General features: G+C 57.2%; 7 protein-coding genes across 7 annotated transcripts; 4 read left to right on the plus strand and 3 right to left on the minus strand.

The window, feature by feature from the left end:
• Positions 1-396: 396 nt before the first annotated feature.
• Positions 397-1,460, minus strand: TRAVEDRAFT_51001 (uncharacterized protein; the record flags this gene model as incomplete). The annotated part of the gene is made up of 2 exons (XM_008043763.1): positions 397-1,269; positions 1,338-1,460. The coding sequence occupies 2 exons, from the start codon at positions 1,458-1,460 to the stop codon at positions 397-399; spliced, it is 996 nt and encodes a 331-aa protein (XP_008041954.1).
• Positions 1,461-1,719: 259 nt separating this feature from the next.
• TRAVEDRAFT_51002 (PWI domain-containing protein) lies at positions 1,720-2,856 on the plus strand (the record flags this gene model as incomplete). Its single annotated transcript, XM_008043764.1, has 6 exons — positions 1,720-1,732; positions 1,794-1,894; positions 1,946-2,077; positions 2,127-2,307; positions 2,360-2,483; positions 2,550-2,856. 6 exons carry the CDS (start codon positions 1,720-1,722, stop codon positions 2,854-2,856), a joined length of 858 nt encoding a protein of 285 aa, XP_008041955.1.
• Positions 2,857-3,124: 268 nt separating this feature from the next.
• Positions 3,125-3,442, plus strand: TRAVEDRAFT_51003 (uncharacterized protein; the record flags this gene model as incomplete). Its single annotated transcript, XM_008043765.1, has 2 exons — positions 3,125-3,244; positions 3,308-3,442. 2 exons carry the CDS (start codon positions 3,125-3,127, stop codon positions 3,440-3,442), a joined length of 255 nt encoding a protein of 84 aa, XP_008041956.1.
• An 803-nt stretch (positions 3,443-4,245) lies between these two features.
• On the plus strand, positions 4,246-5,627 carry TRAVEDRAFT_51004 (glycoside hydrolase family 61 protein; the record flags this gene model as incomplete). The annotated part of the gene is made up of 11 exons (XM_008043766.1): positions 4,246-4,398; positions 4,456-4,510; positions 4,579-4,673; positions 4,728-4,839; positions 4,893-4,903; positions 4,956-5,034; positions 5,088-5,121; positions 5,174-5,201; positions 5,255-5,323; positions 5,383-5,425; positions 5,479-5,627. 11 exons carry the CDS (start codon positions 4,246-4,248, stop codon positions 5,625-5,627), a joined length of 828 nt encoding a protein of 275 aa, XP_008041957.1.
• A 929-nt stretch (positions 5,628-6,556) lies between these two features.
• TRAVEDRAFT_51005 (high nitrogen upregulated cytochrome P450 monooxygenase 2) lies at positions 6,557-8,738 on the plus strand (the record flags this gene model as incomplete). Its single annotated transcript, XM_008043767.1, has 10 exons — positions 6,557-6,628; positions 6,679-7,009; positions 7,064-7,141; positions 7,201-7,420; positions 7,475-7,498; positions 7,554-7,628; positions 7,680-7,839; positions 7,909-8,153; positions 8,212-8,301; positions 8,357-8,738. 10 exons carry the CDS (start codon positions 6,557-6,559, stop codon positions 8,736-8,738), a joined length of 1,677 nt encoding a protein of 558 aa, XP_008041958.1.
• A 251-nt stretch (positions 8,739-8,989) lies between these two features.
• On the minus strand, positions 8,990-10,887 carry TRAVEDRAFT_73953 (uncharacterized protein). Its single transcript, XM_008044040.1, has 6 exons — positions 10,693-10,887; positions 10,358-10,627; positions 10,144-10,211; positions 9,927-10,088; positions 9,639-9,863; positions 8,990-9,405 (listed from the first exon to the last, which is right to left on the minus strand). The coding sequence occupies exons 1-6, from the start codon at positions 10,865-10,867 to the stop codon at positions 9,256-9,258; spliced, it is 1,050 nt and encodes a 349-aa protein (XP_008042231.1). The 5' UTR covers positions 10,868-10,887; the 3' UTR covers positions 8,990-9,255.
• Positions 10,888-11,782: 895 nt separating this feature from the next.
• TRAVEDRAFT_30879 (uncharacterized protein) lies at positions 11,783-14,148 on the minus strand. Its single transcript, XM_008043601.1, has 6 exons — positions 13,934-14,148; positions 13,598-13,864; positions 13,115-13,182; positions 12,886-13,047; positions 12,442-12,825; positions 11,783-12,274 (listed from the first exon to the last, which is right to left on the minus strand). Exons 1-6 carry the CDS (start codon positions 14,106-14,108, stop codon positions 12,131-12,133), a joined length of 1,200 nt encoding a protein of 399 aa, XP_008041792.1. The 5' UTR covers positions 14,109-14,148; the 3' UTR covers positions 11,783-12,130.
• Positions 14,149-14,172: the final 24 nt, after the last annotated feature.

Consider the following 14,172-nt stretch of genomic DNA (forward strand, 5'->3'; position numbering starts at 1 on the left):
GTCGTACACCAGTCGAGTCGTGCTTGATAATCGGAAAGAATCCCGCAACGCCCTCACACGGCCTCCTGCAGACGCGCGCTACCAACTTCTTGCCTGATACTTTGTTCACCCTCCGGCACGCAAGCTCCTCGCTGCTACCCGCTAGGCCGTTCGGCAGTACCTCGACTAGGTTTGACTGCACGCAAAGAACGTCAGCTGCATCCAAGTGTCTGTATCACGTCGACGTTGAAAATGAATACGGTACCTTCAAGTTTCCTTTCCAGGTGGTCCGTGATCTATTCGTACATCGTGATGTCCGTCTCCTGATTGAATGGCGCGCGCAGAGATAATGTTGGCCGCGAAGTCTTCGCAAAGCCTGAACGCTGGTTGCGCACGCAAGGTGCAGCTTGAATCACTTCAGCGGTACAAATCTACAGCTAGACCCGCGCTGCCATGCCACCGCGCCTGATGGTAGTACGGACCACAAATGAACGGGATGAGACGCAGCCAGAAGGTGTCCTCCATCGGGGTGCCAATCGCCCACGCTTGGAACGTCATAATTGTGTACTCGGACCAGATGGGATAGAACCGGGACATGCCCCAGTCTATGAGCCACAGCCGACCATCATCCCCAACGAGGATGTTCCGCATGTTGAGGTCGCCGTGCGTCAGCACGAGGGGGTGTGAATCATCGAATGGCTCCCGGTGACTCGCCTCCGCCTCCTCAGGTGGGACGCTCCAGTAGGTAGTCTCGATCTCCATCGACATCCTGTTGCGCTCGTTCCAAAACGCGGCCAGCTCGGCGTACGATGCGAACGGACCGCGCTCTGGCCTGCGAGCGCCAAAGATGTGGGAATGGCAGACTCGTGCCTCGAACCCAGGAGCGACCGGCCCAGGGACGGCTGCGCGGGGGTGGCGGATGGCGCGGAGCTGGCGGATGTACCGACGGAGGATGAAGCCGACACGGAGCTTCTGAAAGAACGACATGGTCGGCCAGACGTGCTTGAGCTGCCTTCCTTTGATATAATCCATGATGATGAACGTGTCTCTGCCGGTGCCAATAACACGACGAACGCGTGGGACAGGGATGGTAGTGTGGCGGAAGACCATGTCGAGGGCTGTGGCCTCGGAAGATTCTGGCCCATCGAACACTATCTTGTCTACTGTGTCGTCGGTGAGACGGAGGATGTGATTGTCGCCGAGCTCGACGCCGAGCTCTTCACTGAGAGTCGGTCTCTCATGGGGAAGAGCGCGTATCTCTTCCTCGGTAAGGTGATCGACGTCGGATGGCTGTTTATAGAGGTCCACAAGCAGACTATCTTAGCTCAATGGGTGCGTATTTTGGGCGTTGTGCTTACCCCATAGTCGGATGATGGGCGAGTGGTGGGCACAACACCGACTATAGTGCCGATGTCGTCCAAGACGTCCGCCACAAAGCCCAGGAGACGATAGAGGCAGTATTTTACACGTTCAGCTTGCATTCTGCAGGGTCGTTTCTGATTTCTGGGGAGTGAGTTAACGAGAACTGCTGTGTCTGATAGATGGAAGACAGTATTCTGTGAAAACGAGAGAGCCGCACGGCTTGAGGTCGAGGAGAAGGAAAGGCTGGGAATAAGCTAAGAATAAGCGCGCAATACATGTTCTGCTTTAAGCGCTCGTAGTCGTCAGGCGCCTGTCCGCTAGCAGCCAAACGTCTCTCGTCCTGCCACCATCCAAAGCTCCCTTTCTTAGTTTGACAACATGGCAGATGCTGGTGAGCTTTTAGACTAATGTTCGCCGGCGTGTATGCGAATCTGAATGTACTACTTGCACAGGTTTCTTCAAGGGCACTTCAGCCGACCAAGACCGGCGGTTTTCAGACAAGGAGCTCAAGCTCCTCAAAACCATGAAGTTCCCACCAGAGTTCGAGAAAAAGGTACATAACAAACCAGTCTGAACGGTGCATAGGATGCTCAAGATACCACAGGTCGACATGCGCAAGGTTAACCTGTCAGTCATCCGTCCGTGGATCGTGAAGAAGGTCATAGAGCTGGTCGGCTTCGAGGACGAGGTGGTCGTGGAGTACGCGATGGGATTGCTGGAAGATGATGCAGCACCGGTACGTCCCGTCTTTGTTGCTCAGTGTGCGCATGCTCATGCGACGCAAGACTCCCGACCCGCGCAGGATGCAAATCAATCTGACTGGTTTCCTTACAAAATCGACACCTGCATTCATGTCTGCTTTGTGGCAGTTGCTTCTCGAGGCACAAGAATCGCCTGCAGGTGTGCCACGCACCTTTGTCGAAGAGAAGAAAGCGGAGATGCGTCAGGCCAAGGCTGGCGACAGCCGTGCGATCGAGGAGCGCGACCGTCGTGCACGACTAGATGACATCCGCAACAGTGAGCGCGACGCGCGTGGCGGAGCGCGTGGAAGAGGCCGTGGAAGAGGCCGAGGTGGCAGAGGCTTTTCAGACGATCGCGGCGGGGACAGAGCACGAGACAGTGGATGGGGCAACAGAGGCGGGGTACGTGTTACGAACTCATCAAGTTTACGGACTAACCTGACTGAAACGCTCTGCAGAGACCAGCAGGACCGCCCCGGCGCCGCTCAATGTCCAGATCACCCCCACCTCGTTCCCCGCCTCCCCGGAGGCGAAGATCTCCCTCCCGCGACAGCGCACGCAGCTCTCGCTCCCCGTCGCGCTCGCGCACTCCCCCTCCTCGTCGCTACCGCTCTCCCCCGCGAGGGGGCCGTTCTCTCTCCCGCACACCTCCCCGTCGGAGGCGCTCCCTGCCGCCACGATCCCTATCTCGTTCGCGTTCTCCGCCGCCACCAAGACGCCGTCTGCGCTCTCCTTCTGTCTCCCCGCCACGAGACAGGCGTCCGAGGGACTCTAGGAGTCCCCCGCCGCGTAGACGTCGGATTTCTCCCGGTCCCCGCTCACGCTCCCCATCACGCAGCCGCTCCCCGCCTCCTCGCAGCGGCGGATTCGGCCGGAGGCGGAGTCCCAGCAGGAGTCGTACTCCGCCTCGTAGGAGGCAGAGGAGCCTTAGCTTAGATAGGGACCGGAGCCCCCCGCCTAAGAGGCCCGAACCAAATGCTGGGAGGAGACGTGGTAGGTCACCTAGCCGTAGCAGGAGCCCAGGGCCCCGCAAAAACGACAGGATGGACGTGGATGGCGAGGGCAGAAATGGGCGAGATGCCGACCGCGGTGAGCTCAAGATTCGAGGCCAGGCTGATGCTGAGCGGCGCAAGGACCAGAGCATGGATATCGACTCAGAACAGGTCAGTAATCCCAATCTGATATAGCTTTGCAGTTCACTGACAATGATTGGGCTCGCTTTGCAGGTGGATAAGGCTGAACTAGCACGGAGGGAGAGCGAGCTGAAGGAGAAGGCGTTGCGTAATAAGGTCGTGCGCACCCGCAAGACCAGTGGGTCCGCCAACGCTGCTTCCGGCTCGGGCTCGGGCTCTGGCAACTAGGCGTTCATCGACCAGGCGTCCGCCATGCTAGCCTATCCGTATATTTCCACCTTACTCTACCTCTACGTTGTGCTTACCGTTCGCCTTTCCATGCATTTGTCAGAACGTGACCACCTTCTTGACACTCGCCCCCGAAAAGCCACCCATGTCGATGCGTACCCGTCGTAAACGTATTCTTGTGCATGTATGCGCTATTTTTGTTCCCTATTGATGATGTCTTTCTATGCCAGACCGTAGGGCAAGCTATCTATAGCACACGGCAGATCAGCCGTTACGGCGCTGGCGGGGCGCATCCCATGTGGGGTATATCCGTCCGACGCGAACTTGCAGCGCAATACCCCACCGCGGTGCGTCTTCGGGCTAATCGCGGACGCCTTCTCCCCCGCAACGTCATGCCAACACTGTTACTCTAAACGGCGATAGACGATAACGCTCGCCCCGACATACCGCATATGACCACCCTACTCCACCTCTGAAGTCCCCTCGGTTCTTCCTGTGAGCGCGTCGTGGCCGGGGGCAAGGGAAGAAACGCGGATATACGCCGTTCGCGCGTGCCATCCTGGGTTGCGGCTATCTTGGGACCAATAGGGTGACGCTATATTGAACTTCGTCTGTTTCGGTTCTCGCGAGAATCCCTCCGAGCTTTTGACAGTACAACCGAGGCTCGTCGCTTCGGCAAAATGGCTGGCGAGGCAGAGGAGGATCAGGTATAAAGCGTCGACGGGTAGACGTGCGAGGCTCCTCAGGTCCTTCGTTCTCTCTACCGGCTCACCTTTCGAAAGGATCTACCAGCACCTGCAAGGATGTTCGCAAAGCTCGTCGCTGCCGCGGCGCTCGTAGCGTCTGTTGCCGCCCACGCGACGTTCCAGGAGATGTGGATCAACGGTGTCGACCAGGGCTCGTCCTGCGTGCGTCTGCCGCTGAGTAACTCGCCCGTCACCAGTGTGTCTACCAGCGTATGTATTCCGTTCATATTATTCCAATATACAGATGCTGATGCATGTTTGTGACAGGACATCGCTTGCAACGCCAACGCCACCCCGAGCAAGGGCATCTGCCAGGTCATGCGTAAGTTTGGAATTGTCATGGCTTTGTAGCTTTACATGTCGGAATTTGACGATGTGCGAAACGCGTAGCTGGTGATGCGGTCACCGTCGAGATGCACCAGCAGCCCAATGACCGGTCGTGCACGAACGAGGCTATCGGCGGGGACCACTATGGCCCCATTAACGTGAGTCTGCATCCTCGAGTGTCAGGGTAGGCAGAAGCCTGACTCCAGCGTTAGATCTACATGGCGAAGGTCGACGACGCGACGAGCGCGGTTGGCTCGTCCGCCAAATGGTTCAAGGCTGCAGAGATGGGCATGCCTTCGAACAACCCTGACTACTGGGCTACCGGTAAGTGTACCAGCACCTCTGCATCGTTTATCGGAGGCTTACTCTGTCCACAGAGGTTTTGAACGTACGCAGAGATAGCGCTGGAATTCAGCACTGGAGCTAACGTGTTGGCGCAGGACAACTGCGGACACTTCACCTTCACGGTCCCCGCCGGGATCGCACCTGGCAACTACCTGATCCGCGCCGAGGTTATCGGTGAGTTCTCTCGACGGTCGTTCATGCAGTAGCATCTAACAGTGGTACAACAGCTCTGCACGTCGCGAGCCAGGTTGGCGGTGCTCAGTACGTGTTCACCCTCTTCTCAAAGTCAATTGAAGCTCTGACACGGCGACAGGTTCTACATGTCCTGCTTCCAAGTCAACGTGCGTTCATCGGGTCAGACTCGGGATGCTTTGATGATTGACCTATCCGGCAGGTCGGCGGCTCCGGCACCGCGAGTCCACCTACGGTTAGCTTCCCCGGCGCATACAGCGCGCAGGACCCCGTACGTACCGGTATCGATGCACTCTCATTCGGAGGATATTCACCACACCCATTATACAGGGCATCCTCATCAACATCTACCAGCCGCTCTCCACCTACACCAGTCTGTGCATGCTCGTCGTAGTTCCAAGAGTGATCGCTGACAATTTCCCTCAGTTCCGGGACCCGCGCCGTTTGCGACCCCGTCGCCCGCTGTTGCCAACACCCCGTACCCGACGACTGCGACCTGGAACACTGCTCTTCAGCCGAAGACGGTCCCGACTTCCGTCCCGGCGGCCGGTGCTCAGGGCATCGGAAAGGCTTGAGTGTGCGAGGTGCCTGGTGCGGACTGTACGTGCTCGAAAAGTCGAATGTGTATCGAGATCAGATTCTTTCAATGTCCGGCCGTTTTTCGCGACATCCGGCTCATGAGTCTCGCCCAACATGATTGCGCGCATTTGCTGCAACGACGAGTTCAATGTGCCAAACTAGAACATCGTTCGAAGAGGTGTGGGAGTCTATGGTGGGAACATCAACTCGACTATACGCGAGGCAATCAGCGTTAAACAGGTCGCAGCGACATCCGGAATCTTTCGTCAGTTGCGTGGTCTGCTCACTCATTTTTCTATCATGCAGGTTTCAGATATTCCACCCTGAGATGATGCCGTTAACCAGAAGAACCGCTCTCCGAGAAGAACATGGGTGAGCATGAATGCCGTATTCACTTTGAGTCCGAAGGGTGTCGACCTTTATCTCACGGACGTCATGGCTGTTACCTCAGAGGCCTTGGAGGTCGCATTTGCAGCCCCGAACTGACCCGCGGCCAAGTTGTTTCCGGCCATGCTGATGGAGAAGCCCGGCGAGGTTGGGGGCGCGGAGAAGCAACAGTACCCCTCGGGCGTCGCAATCCTCCCCGATTCAGAACCTCCATCGCGGGCTAGATCGCTGGAACTAGCGCTTCGGTAAATGGCATCTCTTCCAGCTCAAGCCCCGTGGTCAGAAACGTTCGGCGTAAGCTCCTTTTTCGGTACTTTAAACCTTTTTACTGATGCTGGGGGTTGACGGTTACTGCTCAGGCTCTTCTTTACCTATGTGAGTGCAAGTGATAGCTGCGGAAGAAAGTATACAAGGCGGCGTCTCAGATCCGTCCAGTGCATCATGGATGCTCGGAAGCGAAGTGCAGTAGCGGAGATATATATATGTGCGTGTAAACCGGGGGCAATCGACTCCCATCCCTCATCTTCACCGCACCGCCATGGAGCCGATGTTGAATCCCGGTCCACTTTCGTCGCAGCAAGCCGTGCTCGCGATATGTTTCCTTGCCATGGTGCGTGTATGATATGTAGTTCTGTCGTCTGCATCTGACATTTGTTGTAGGTTGCGCACCAGCTCTTCCGGCACCTGGAGACCTACAGCATCCCTCTGCACACGCTTTTGATATCTCTCCCGATATTCGCAGGCTTTTCACTTCTCAAACCGACCACGCCGCCGCTGTATGCCGCTTGCATCTCCATTGCGGTCTTCTTTTCGGCTATGTTGGCGTCCGTGGTCGCCTATCGCATCTCCCCCTTCCATCGGCTCGCTCGGTATCCTGGCCCGTTCGGGTGTCGGGTGACCAAATTCTGGATGGCATGCATTGGATTCACCGGACGGCAGCATCTCTACCTCCAGAGTCTCCATGAGCGATACGGGGATGTTGTTAGGATTGGTACGTGCAGTTGATCTCATGCATTTGGCATACTTACGATCGTTGTAAAAACAGGCCCAAACGAGCTATCGTTCATAGATCCGTCCATTCGGGACGCTCTGCTGGGTTCGCCAGGGGTTCCAAAGGGACCTCGTGAGTCTTGTATCTAGAGCCTAGCATGGTTCAACTACTGATGATTACACACGCGGTAGAGATGATAGGGCGCATTCTTACCGTGACCAACCTGCCACTGCTGGCCATCGCTGACCCTGCTCTCCACCACGAGCGCAGGAAGCCATGGAACCGCGCCTTCAGTGCAGCAGCTACGAAAGAATACGAGCCATTACTAGTCAGCCGCGTATCACAGCTCGCACACGTCCTCGGGTCGCGAAAGGGAGAGTTCGACATGAGTAAATTCCTCAACTACTTCACGTAGGTCTTATTCGTTTCGGTACGCTCCTAAATTTTATCATGCTGCCGTTGCAGATACGACTTCATGTGTGATATGGCGTAAGTGTATATTGCACACAACGCGTAGTGTATCTACTGATATTACGGTTGTCAGATACGGAGGCGGCTCCGAGCTGCTTCGCGATGGGGATAAGACTGATATCTGGCACACCATGGAGCAAGGATGGCCGTAGGTTTCTAGCTCAGTCCCACGAACACAATGCACTCATGGTCATCCCAGGGCTGCGACGTTCCTCAGTCACGCCCCATGGCTGGGGTTGTACTTCGTTCACCTGCCGGTCGTATCTGCCTCTGTCGCCAGCTTGCTCTCGTATTGCAGGGAGTTTACGTTGCAGCGCATTCAACGCGGCGCTGTGCGCAAGGACGTCTTCCACTATCTGGTAACGTCGCGTACCCTCCTACTCTCCGGTTGGCCTCCATTAACATAAAGCCCTTATGATATGACGTAGAGCAATGAAGACCAGCTGGAGCAGGTGTCTCCTCCCGTGCAACAACTCGTCGACGACGGTGTACTTGCCATTGTCGCAGGCGCCGATACTACTTCGAGCGCGCTTTCGAGTCTATTCTTCAGCCTTGTCACACACAGAGACGTGTACGACAGACTCCAGGCTGAAGTAGATCGGTTCTATCCACAAGGCGAGAACACCGGCGACACGAAATATCACCGGGAAATGCACTACCTTACCGCCGTCATGTACGTCACAATCAACACGAGAGGCTAAGTTGTGTGTAATGACGGATTCTCTATGCAGAAACGAAACCTTGCGTCTGTTCCCGCCCGCTCCTAGCGGTAGTCAACGTCAGGTGCCGCACCATAGTCAAGGGATTATGCTGGGTCCATAGTGGGTCCAGTCTACCCGAAGCTCTCCTTCTCGTTTCCTCATACTGCGTTCACAGCTTCGTTCCCGCGGGAACCGCGATGTTCCTGCATCCATACTCGATGCACCGCGACCCTCGCAACTTCTCACCCTCTACCACCGAGTTCTGGCCCGAGCGCTGGCTCATCGCCGCTGGACGCGAAAAAGTCGCGTCTGGTGCAGAGGTCCCTGGATTTGTGCACAACGAGGCTGCATTCCTGCCGTTCTCGCATGGGCCCGCGAATTGCGTAGGCAAGCAGCTCGCGATGCAGGAGATGCGCACGGTGGTGTGCACGGTGCTGCAGAAGCTGGAGGTGCGCGTGCGCCCGGGATGGGATAAGCGGGAGTACGAGGAGGGTTTCCTAGACTTCTTTGTGACGAAGCGGCCGATGCTTCCCGTTACGGTGCAACCGCGGCACTGAAATTCCTCAACAGCGTTCGCAATACCTCGTTCTTCAAGTAGGTCCTTATGTAGCATCTATCTTGATCTGTTGAATCGCGTATCATACCCCACATTTGCGCCTCACTTCGTAGTCCAATATAGCGCTCAGAGTCCAGACATGTCGCGGAAATCCGCGATGATTGTTAGAGCATAGTACACGGGGCGCGTCACTTATGAGAGCATGTATTCGTGCCTTCCAGCGATGTCACAACGCGGGACATAGTAGCAGGTATATAGTATTGTCCATGGGTGGGAAACAAGGAGCGACTGAGGGGCAGGATACATGGGACACGAGGCCCAAAAGACAGCAGTGTGACAGAAATATCAGTAGGTTCACAGAACAGACATGTTTCATCACATGTAAGCAGCAGGAATAGCTAGATAGGAGTAATAGTGTGGTAGGAGTGCACGATAGAGAGCAATGGTGCAGCATCCTCGTCAGGGTCTGTCGAATAGTTCGGTGACTCGCGCGAGCCGGAGGCGGGGGACGGGGGCGCTTAGGCCATGAGCGCGGCACCGAGCAGGACTGCTATACCGGAGACCACCATCTGCAGGCCGGGAGCGGAAATCGACGCAGCACCGTTAGAGCCTCCAGTGGCAGAGGGCGTTCCGGAGGATGTGCCAGTGCGCGAAGCCGTGCTAGAGCCCTAGAATAGAGGAGCGTCAGCATGCAAAACATAAGTGTGTAGAACATACAATCCAGAAGAAGACGCGAGCGTCCCGAAACGGAGAGAGGATATTGGTCAAGATGCGGGTTCAGAGCTCGAAACAAGAATAATATGGTTGGACAACAACCACTTAGCCTGCTGGAAGCAGCCGCGCGCGTCGGATTTAGGCTGCTCGCACACCTAAACAGAGTCGCAGAAGGAGAAATACTAACAGAGCCAGAGCGAGAACCAGAGCCAGATGTTGTAGCGGAGGCGCTCCCGGTGGTGGTCGCACCAGATGCACTTCCAGATGCGCTTGCGTTGCCGGACGCGCTCGCAGCTAGGCCGTTGCCGATCGTGCTGGTGGGAGTGCACGACGAGGTCGCGGGCGCCGGGTGTGCATCGGGAGTGCTGGGGTCACCTTGGTGGAAGGTCGAGGTGCCGTACACACCCATGGGCTGTTGGCAGGATGATGTCAGTACCACCGCTCTAAGACTACGGCGCACCTACAAACAACGTACCTCGCCAGTGTCGCCCAGGCAGCGGTCGAACGAGTCCGGGGCGTAGTTTCCGGGCATGTTCCACTCGCAGCCCATGACGTCGTAGATGTGCTGGCAGAGCGCGGGAGCGTTGGGGCCGTCCTTGCAAGCGCGGAAGCAGAACTCGGAGTTGGACACGAAGTTCTGCGGAGTGAAATATTGAGTAGTGATACACTCTCCAGATCCATTTGAGACTTACCGTCCATTCGTGTATCTGCGCGATATCACCAAAGGCACTCGAGAAGACCAAACCGCCGATGGGGTTTCCTGTTGAATGGAGTCAGCAACAGATCCGCAGCGTTTGAAGGTCTGCCTTTGCGACAGGGATGTGCATCATCCAGTAGCACGATCTAGTGCAGCTGCCTGCAGCTCTACTCTTCTTACGCTGGCATGTGTCTCAGCGAAACACTCACCATTTCCATCCGCACCGTGGGGGTCGAGCTCTCCGCCTCCATCGTTTCCTGGAGGAACGTTGATCTTTGTAAGGTCACCAACACCCATAATCTGCACGTAGTCGGGAGTCTGGACGAAGTGCGCGCCCGTGATTGAGCCGTCGGGGATGAGGCGGGTGCCGTGCCCATCCTTCGTGCACCACGCGACCTCGATCCGCTCCGTGTTGCCTATCGTCGAGTCGGCACCGGGTTGCGGAGGCGCAAAGATGCACCAGTCATCGAGCGAATTTACTGTGCGGGGCAGGGCGCCCGGGTAAGTCTGGTTCAACAGCGTGGGATGGGCTGTCATAACGTACGGTACGCGTTCTGACACATCGAGTTCTGGTCGTGGCCAGTCCCACACTGGTTTGTGCCGGCCTGGCCTTCCTCAGTCGTCTTTGGCGCATTCGTCGGCAGGTACGTCGCGCTGTACGTCTGCGCCAGGGCTGCCGAAGCGAGCGTGAGCGAGATGAGGGGGGCGACGTGGAACATGGCTGAAGAGCCTGTAGAGGTTATGGGGGTGAGCAAGAGGAAAGAGAGAAAAGAAGATGGGGCGCACTTACCGCTCGGAGCCTTTTAAGAGGCGGAGGGGTATCATCGCCGTGGTGGGCCGGTTCCAGGCAGCACATTGGTTATGTGGTCTCGATCAGCTATCAGAGCCCACGCATCTCCCACCAGCTGCGATGTTGCTACACCGGAACCTCTCCGCCAGGCGCGAGAACCGACAGGCACGACGGAGGTCCTCGGGTTTACATGATGCTTCGTGACGGAGCGGCGATGCTGGCCGTTACGGTGCACCCGCGGTACTGACGTTTTGGTAATTCAAGGAGGCACGGGTATTTTTTTTGCTGCGATCTACTACCTTCGTGCCTCACTCGAATTGGAAGTACATAACTTTGTCGATCCAAGTCTGTCTGTAGCGGCACCGGTACTCTGAGCGTCACTGCTATTGAGTATTCACAGCCACATAAAGCAGAAGATCACTTGCTCACCTTGATAGCGTGCGTAGCAAGCTCCGGGGAGTATGAAAAGCCCCTGGCCGCGTGTGCCCTTGGTGGACCAGATACAAGGTGAAGCGTAACTTCTTCGGAAGTTCTTCCGGACCCGTTACGGTTCAGTGTTTGCCCTAAACTCGGGCGCCAAAAACAGTTGCCAGCGCCTTCAGGCGCCTTCCCGCGCCCTCCCGCGCCGCGCATATCCGTGCTTTGTCTCGGACCACCACCTAGTACCACCACCAGTGATTGAGATCCATACCCCCTGCTATTTCCTATCGAAGAGTGGCCAGCTCTCCATGAAACCGCAACAGGATATACCTACCACAGTATATGTTCTTCTACACAGCGTAGTGATGTGTTTAACGCGGAATACATTCCGCATTTGCCAACCGATCGACTGCTTCAAGTTGAACGGTATGGTGCACGAAGCACGTCAGATATTAAAGCATGTACTCGTACTTTCCTACGACGCCACAACGCAAGACATAGCAGTAGGTATGTAGTTTCGTCCATGAGCGGAAACAAGGAACGACCAGGAGTACACAAAAAGACAACAGGGGGTAATGGCACAAAACAGACATTAGCAGTACGGGCTCGTGTGCGCCATCAGACAATAGAAAGGGTTCGTCACATGCGAGCAGCAGGGGTAACCGGGTAGTAGGGGTAGTGGTTGGAGTACACGACGCGGGGCAGTGGTGTAGCATCCTCGTCAGGGTTCGTCAAATAGTTCGGTAGCTTGCGAGTCCAAGGCGAAGGGCGCTTAGGCGATAAGCGCAGCACCGAACACGACTGCGGCGCCAGCGACCACCAGCTGCATGCCAGGGGCGGAGAACGACGCGGCGCCGTTGGAGCCGCCAGTGGCGGAGGCCGTTCCGGAGGACGTGCCGGTACGCGAAGCGGAGCCCTAGAAGAGGGGAGCATCAGTATACATGACACAAATGAGGGATAGCATAATAAAAGAGGGCGCGAGCGTCCGGAAACGGCGAGCGTGCAGAAGCGTTCGCAAACACCAACACACGGTGCGGACGCACTACGTCCAGACATTGAACAAAAAATAGGGACGACGCTCACAGACGAGGCGTTGGGTGCAGTGCTCAACGGCTGGGATGCGGTCCCGAAGCCGGAGACTGAACCGGAACCTGAAGCAGAACCACTTACGCCGCTGGTAGAAGCGGCCGCGCTCGCCGAAACCGAACCGCTCGCAGACTGAGAGGCAGTCGCAGAAGGAGTAACACTGACGGAGCCAGAGCCAGAGCCAGACTGTGTTGCGGAGGGGCCGGTGGTGGTTGCACCAGATGCGCTTCCCGAGGCGCTTGCACTGCCGGACGCGCTTGCGGCGAGGCCGTTGCCGATTGAGCTCGTGGTCGTGCACGAGGAGGTCGGGGGCGCCGGGTGCGCCGCGGGCGTGCTGGGGTCGCCTTGGTGGAAGGTCGAGGTTCCGTACACACCCATGGGCTACATAGGGAAACTATGTGAGCAGTTTTCAGCCAAGTAGTATCGCTGTACGCGACGCACCTCGCCAGTGTCAGCGAGACAACGGTCGAACGAGCCGGGCGCATAGTTTCCGGGCATGTTCCATGCGCAGCCCATGACGTCGTAGATGTGCTGACAGAGCGCGGGAGCGTTGGGGCCGTCCTTGCAAGCGCGGAAGCAAAACTCGGTGTCGGAAACGAAGTTCTAAACAGTGAACTTAGTACAAGGACAATCTGAAGGCCTGGGCACAGGGATGGATATGAAGACTTACTGTCCACTCGTGCATTTGCGCGATCGATCCAAAGGCGCTTGAGAACACCAGACCACCGATGGGGTTTCCTGTGAACGTTTGGACTGCGATCAGCGTCTTTTTCCACAGCGTGTTGCTATCCGAGACATAAATGGTACACTGCGTCCGAGCAACCCCTCTCCGATTCAGCCATGTGCAAAACCGCGATCCAACGGAAGGCAGGAATGCATGACGCACACATGCGGAAACGTGACCGATCTGGCACGGCACCTAAGAATAGTCGACCAAACGGCACAGACATATTTATGTCCAGGTGCTCGCGGAGAATACCAAAGAAGGTCCAGGCGGACGTATGTCAGTGCTGGCAACAGCGTGCGCGTGTCCAGAATAGTCTCGAAGAGGGGGTCGCCAGCAAGTCCCCTCTCCATACCCCATGCGCCTCGGCGAGCCGAATGCGACCTTGCAGCGAGCGATAGCGTGCATTCCGTGTCTCTGGATACTCACCATTTCCATCTGCGCCGTGCGGGTCGAGCTCGCCTCCCTCGTCGCCCGCAGGAATGTTGATCTTCGTGAGGTCGCCGACGCCCGTAATCTGCACGTAGTCGGGGGTCTGCACGAAGTGCGCGCCCGTGATCGAGCCGTCGGGGATGAGGCGCGTGCCGTGCCCGTCCGCGGTGCACCACGCGACCTCGATCCGCTCCGTGTTCCCGATGACCGAGTCGGGGCCGGGCTGCGGGGGCGCGAAGATGCACCAGTCGTCGAGCGAGTTCACTGTGCGTTCGGGGCGCCCGGGTCAGTCTCGTGCGACAGCGTGGGACGAGCTCAGGGGCTAAGACGTACGATACGCGTTCTGGCACATCGAGTTCTGGTCGTGGCCTGTCCCGCACTGGTTCGTGCCGGACTGGCCCTGCTCAGTCGTCTTTGGCGCATTGGTGGGCAGGTACGTCGCGCTGTACGTCTGCGCGAGGGCGATCGAGGCGAGCGTGAGCGAGACAAGGGGGGCGAAGCGGAACATGGCTGAAGAGCCTGTAGGGGGTATGGGGTGAGCGAGAGAAGAGAGAGGGGAGGGGGAGAAGGGG

This window comes from Trametes versicolor (assembly GCF_000271585.1).
Source record: "Trametes versicolor FP-101664 SS1 unplaced genomic scaffold TRAVEscaffold_10, whole genome shotgun sequence".
Classification (NCBI taxonomy): Eukaryota; Fungi; Basidiomycota; class Agaricomycetes; order Polyporales; family Polyporaceae; genus Trametes; species Trametes versicolor.

Excerpts from the sequence above, each read along its gene's own strand:
- TRAVEDRAFT_73953 (XM_008044040.1), bottom strand. The coding sequence starts at position 10,867 with ATGTTCCACGTCGCCCCCCTCATCTCGCTCACGCTCGCTTCGGCAGCC. Across the intron at positions 10,212-10,357 it reads CCACGGTGCGGATGGAAATG|GAAACCCCATCGGCGGTTTG; the intron begins GTGAGTGTTTCG and ends TCCATTCAACAG. Across the intron at positions 9,864-9,926 it reads GCCTGGGCGACACTGGCGAG|CCCATGGGTGTGTACGGCAC; the intron begins GTACGTTGTTTG and ends TCCTGCCAACAG.
- TRAVEDRAFT_30879 (XM_008043601.1), bottom strand. The coding sequence starts at position 14,108 with ATGTTCCGCTTCGCCCCCCTTGTCTCGCTCACGCTCGCCTCGATCGCC. Across the intron at positions 13,048-13,114 it reads CGCAAATGCACGAGTGGACA|AACTTCGTTTCCGACACCGA; the intron begins GTAAGTCTTCAT and ends TTCACTGTTTAG. Across the intron at positions 12,275-12,441 it reads CTGCACCCAACGCCTCGTCT|GGCTCCGCTTCGCGTACCGG; the intron begins GTGAGCGTCGTC and ends CCCCTCTTCTAG.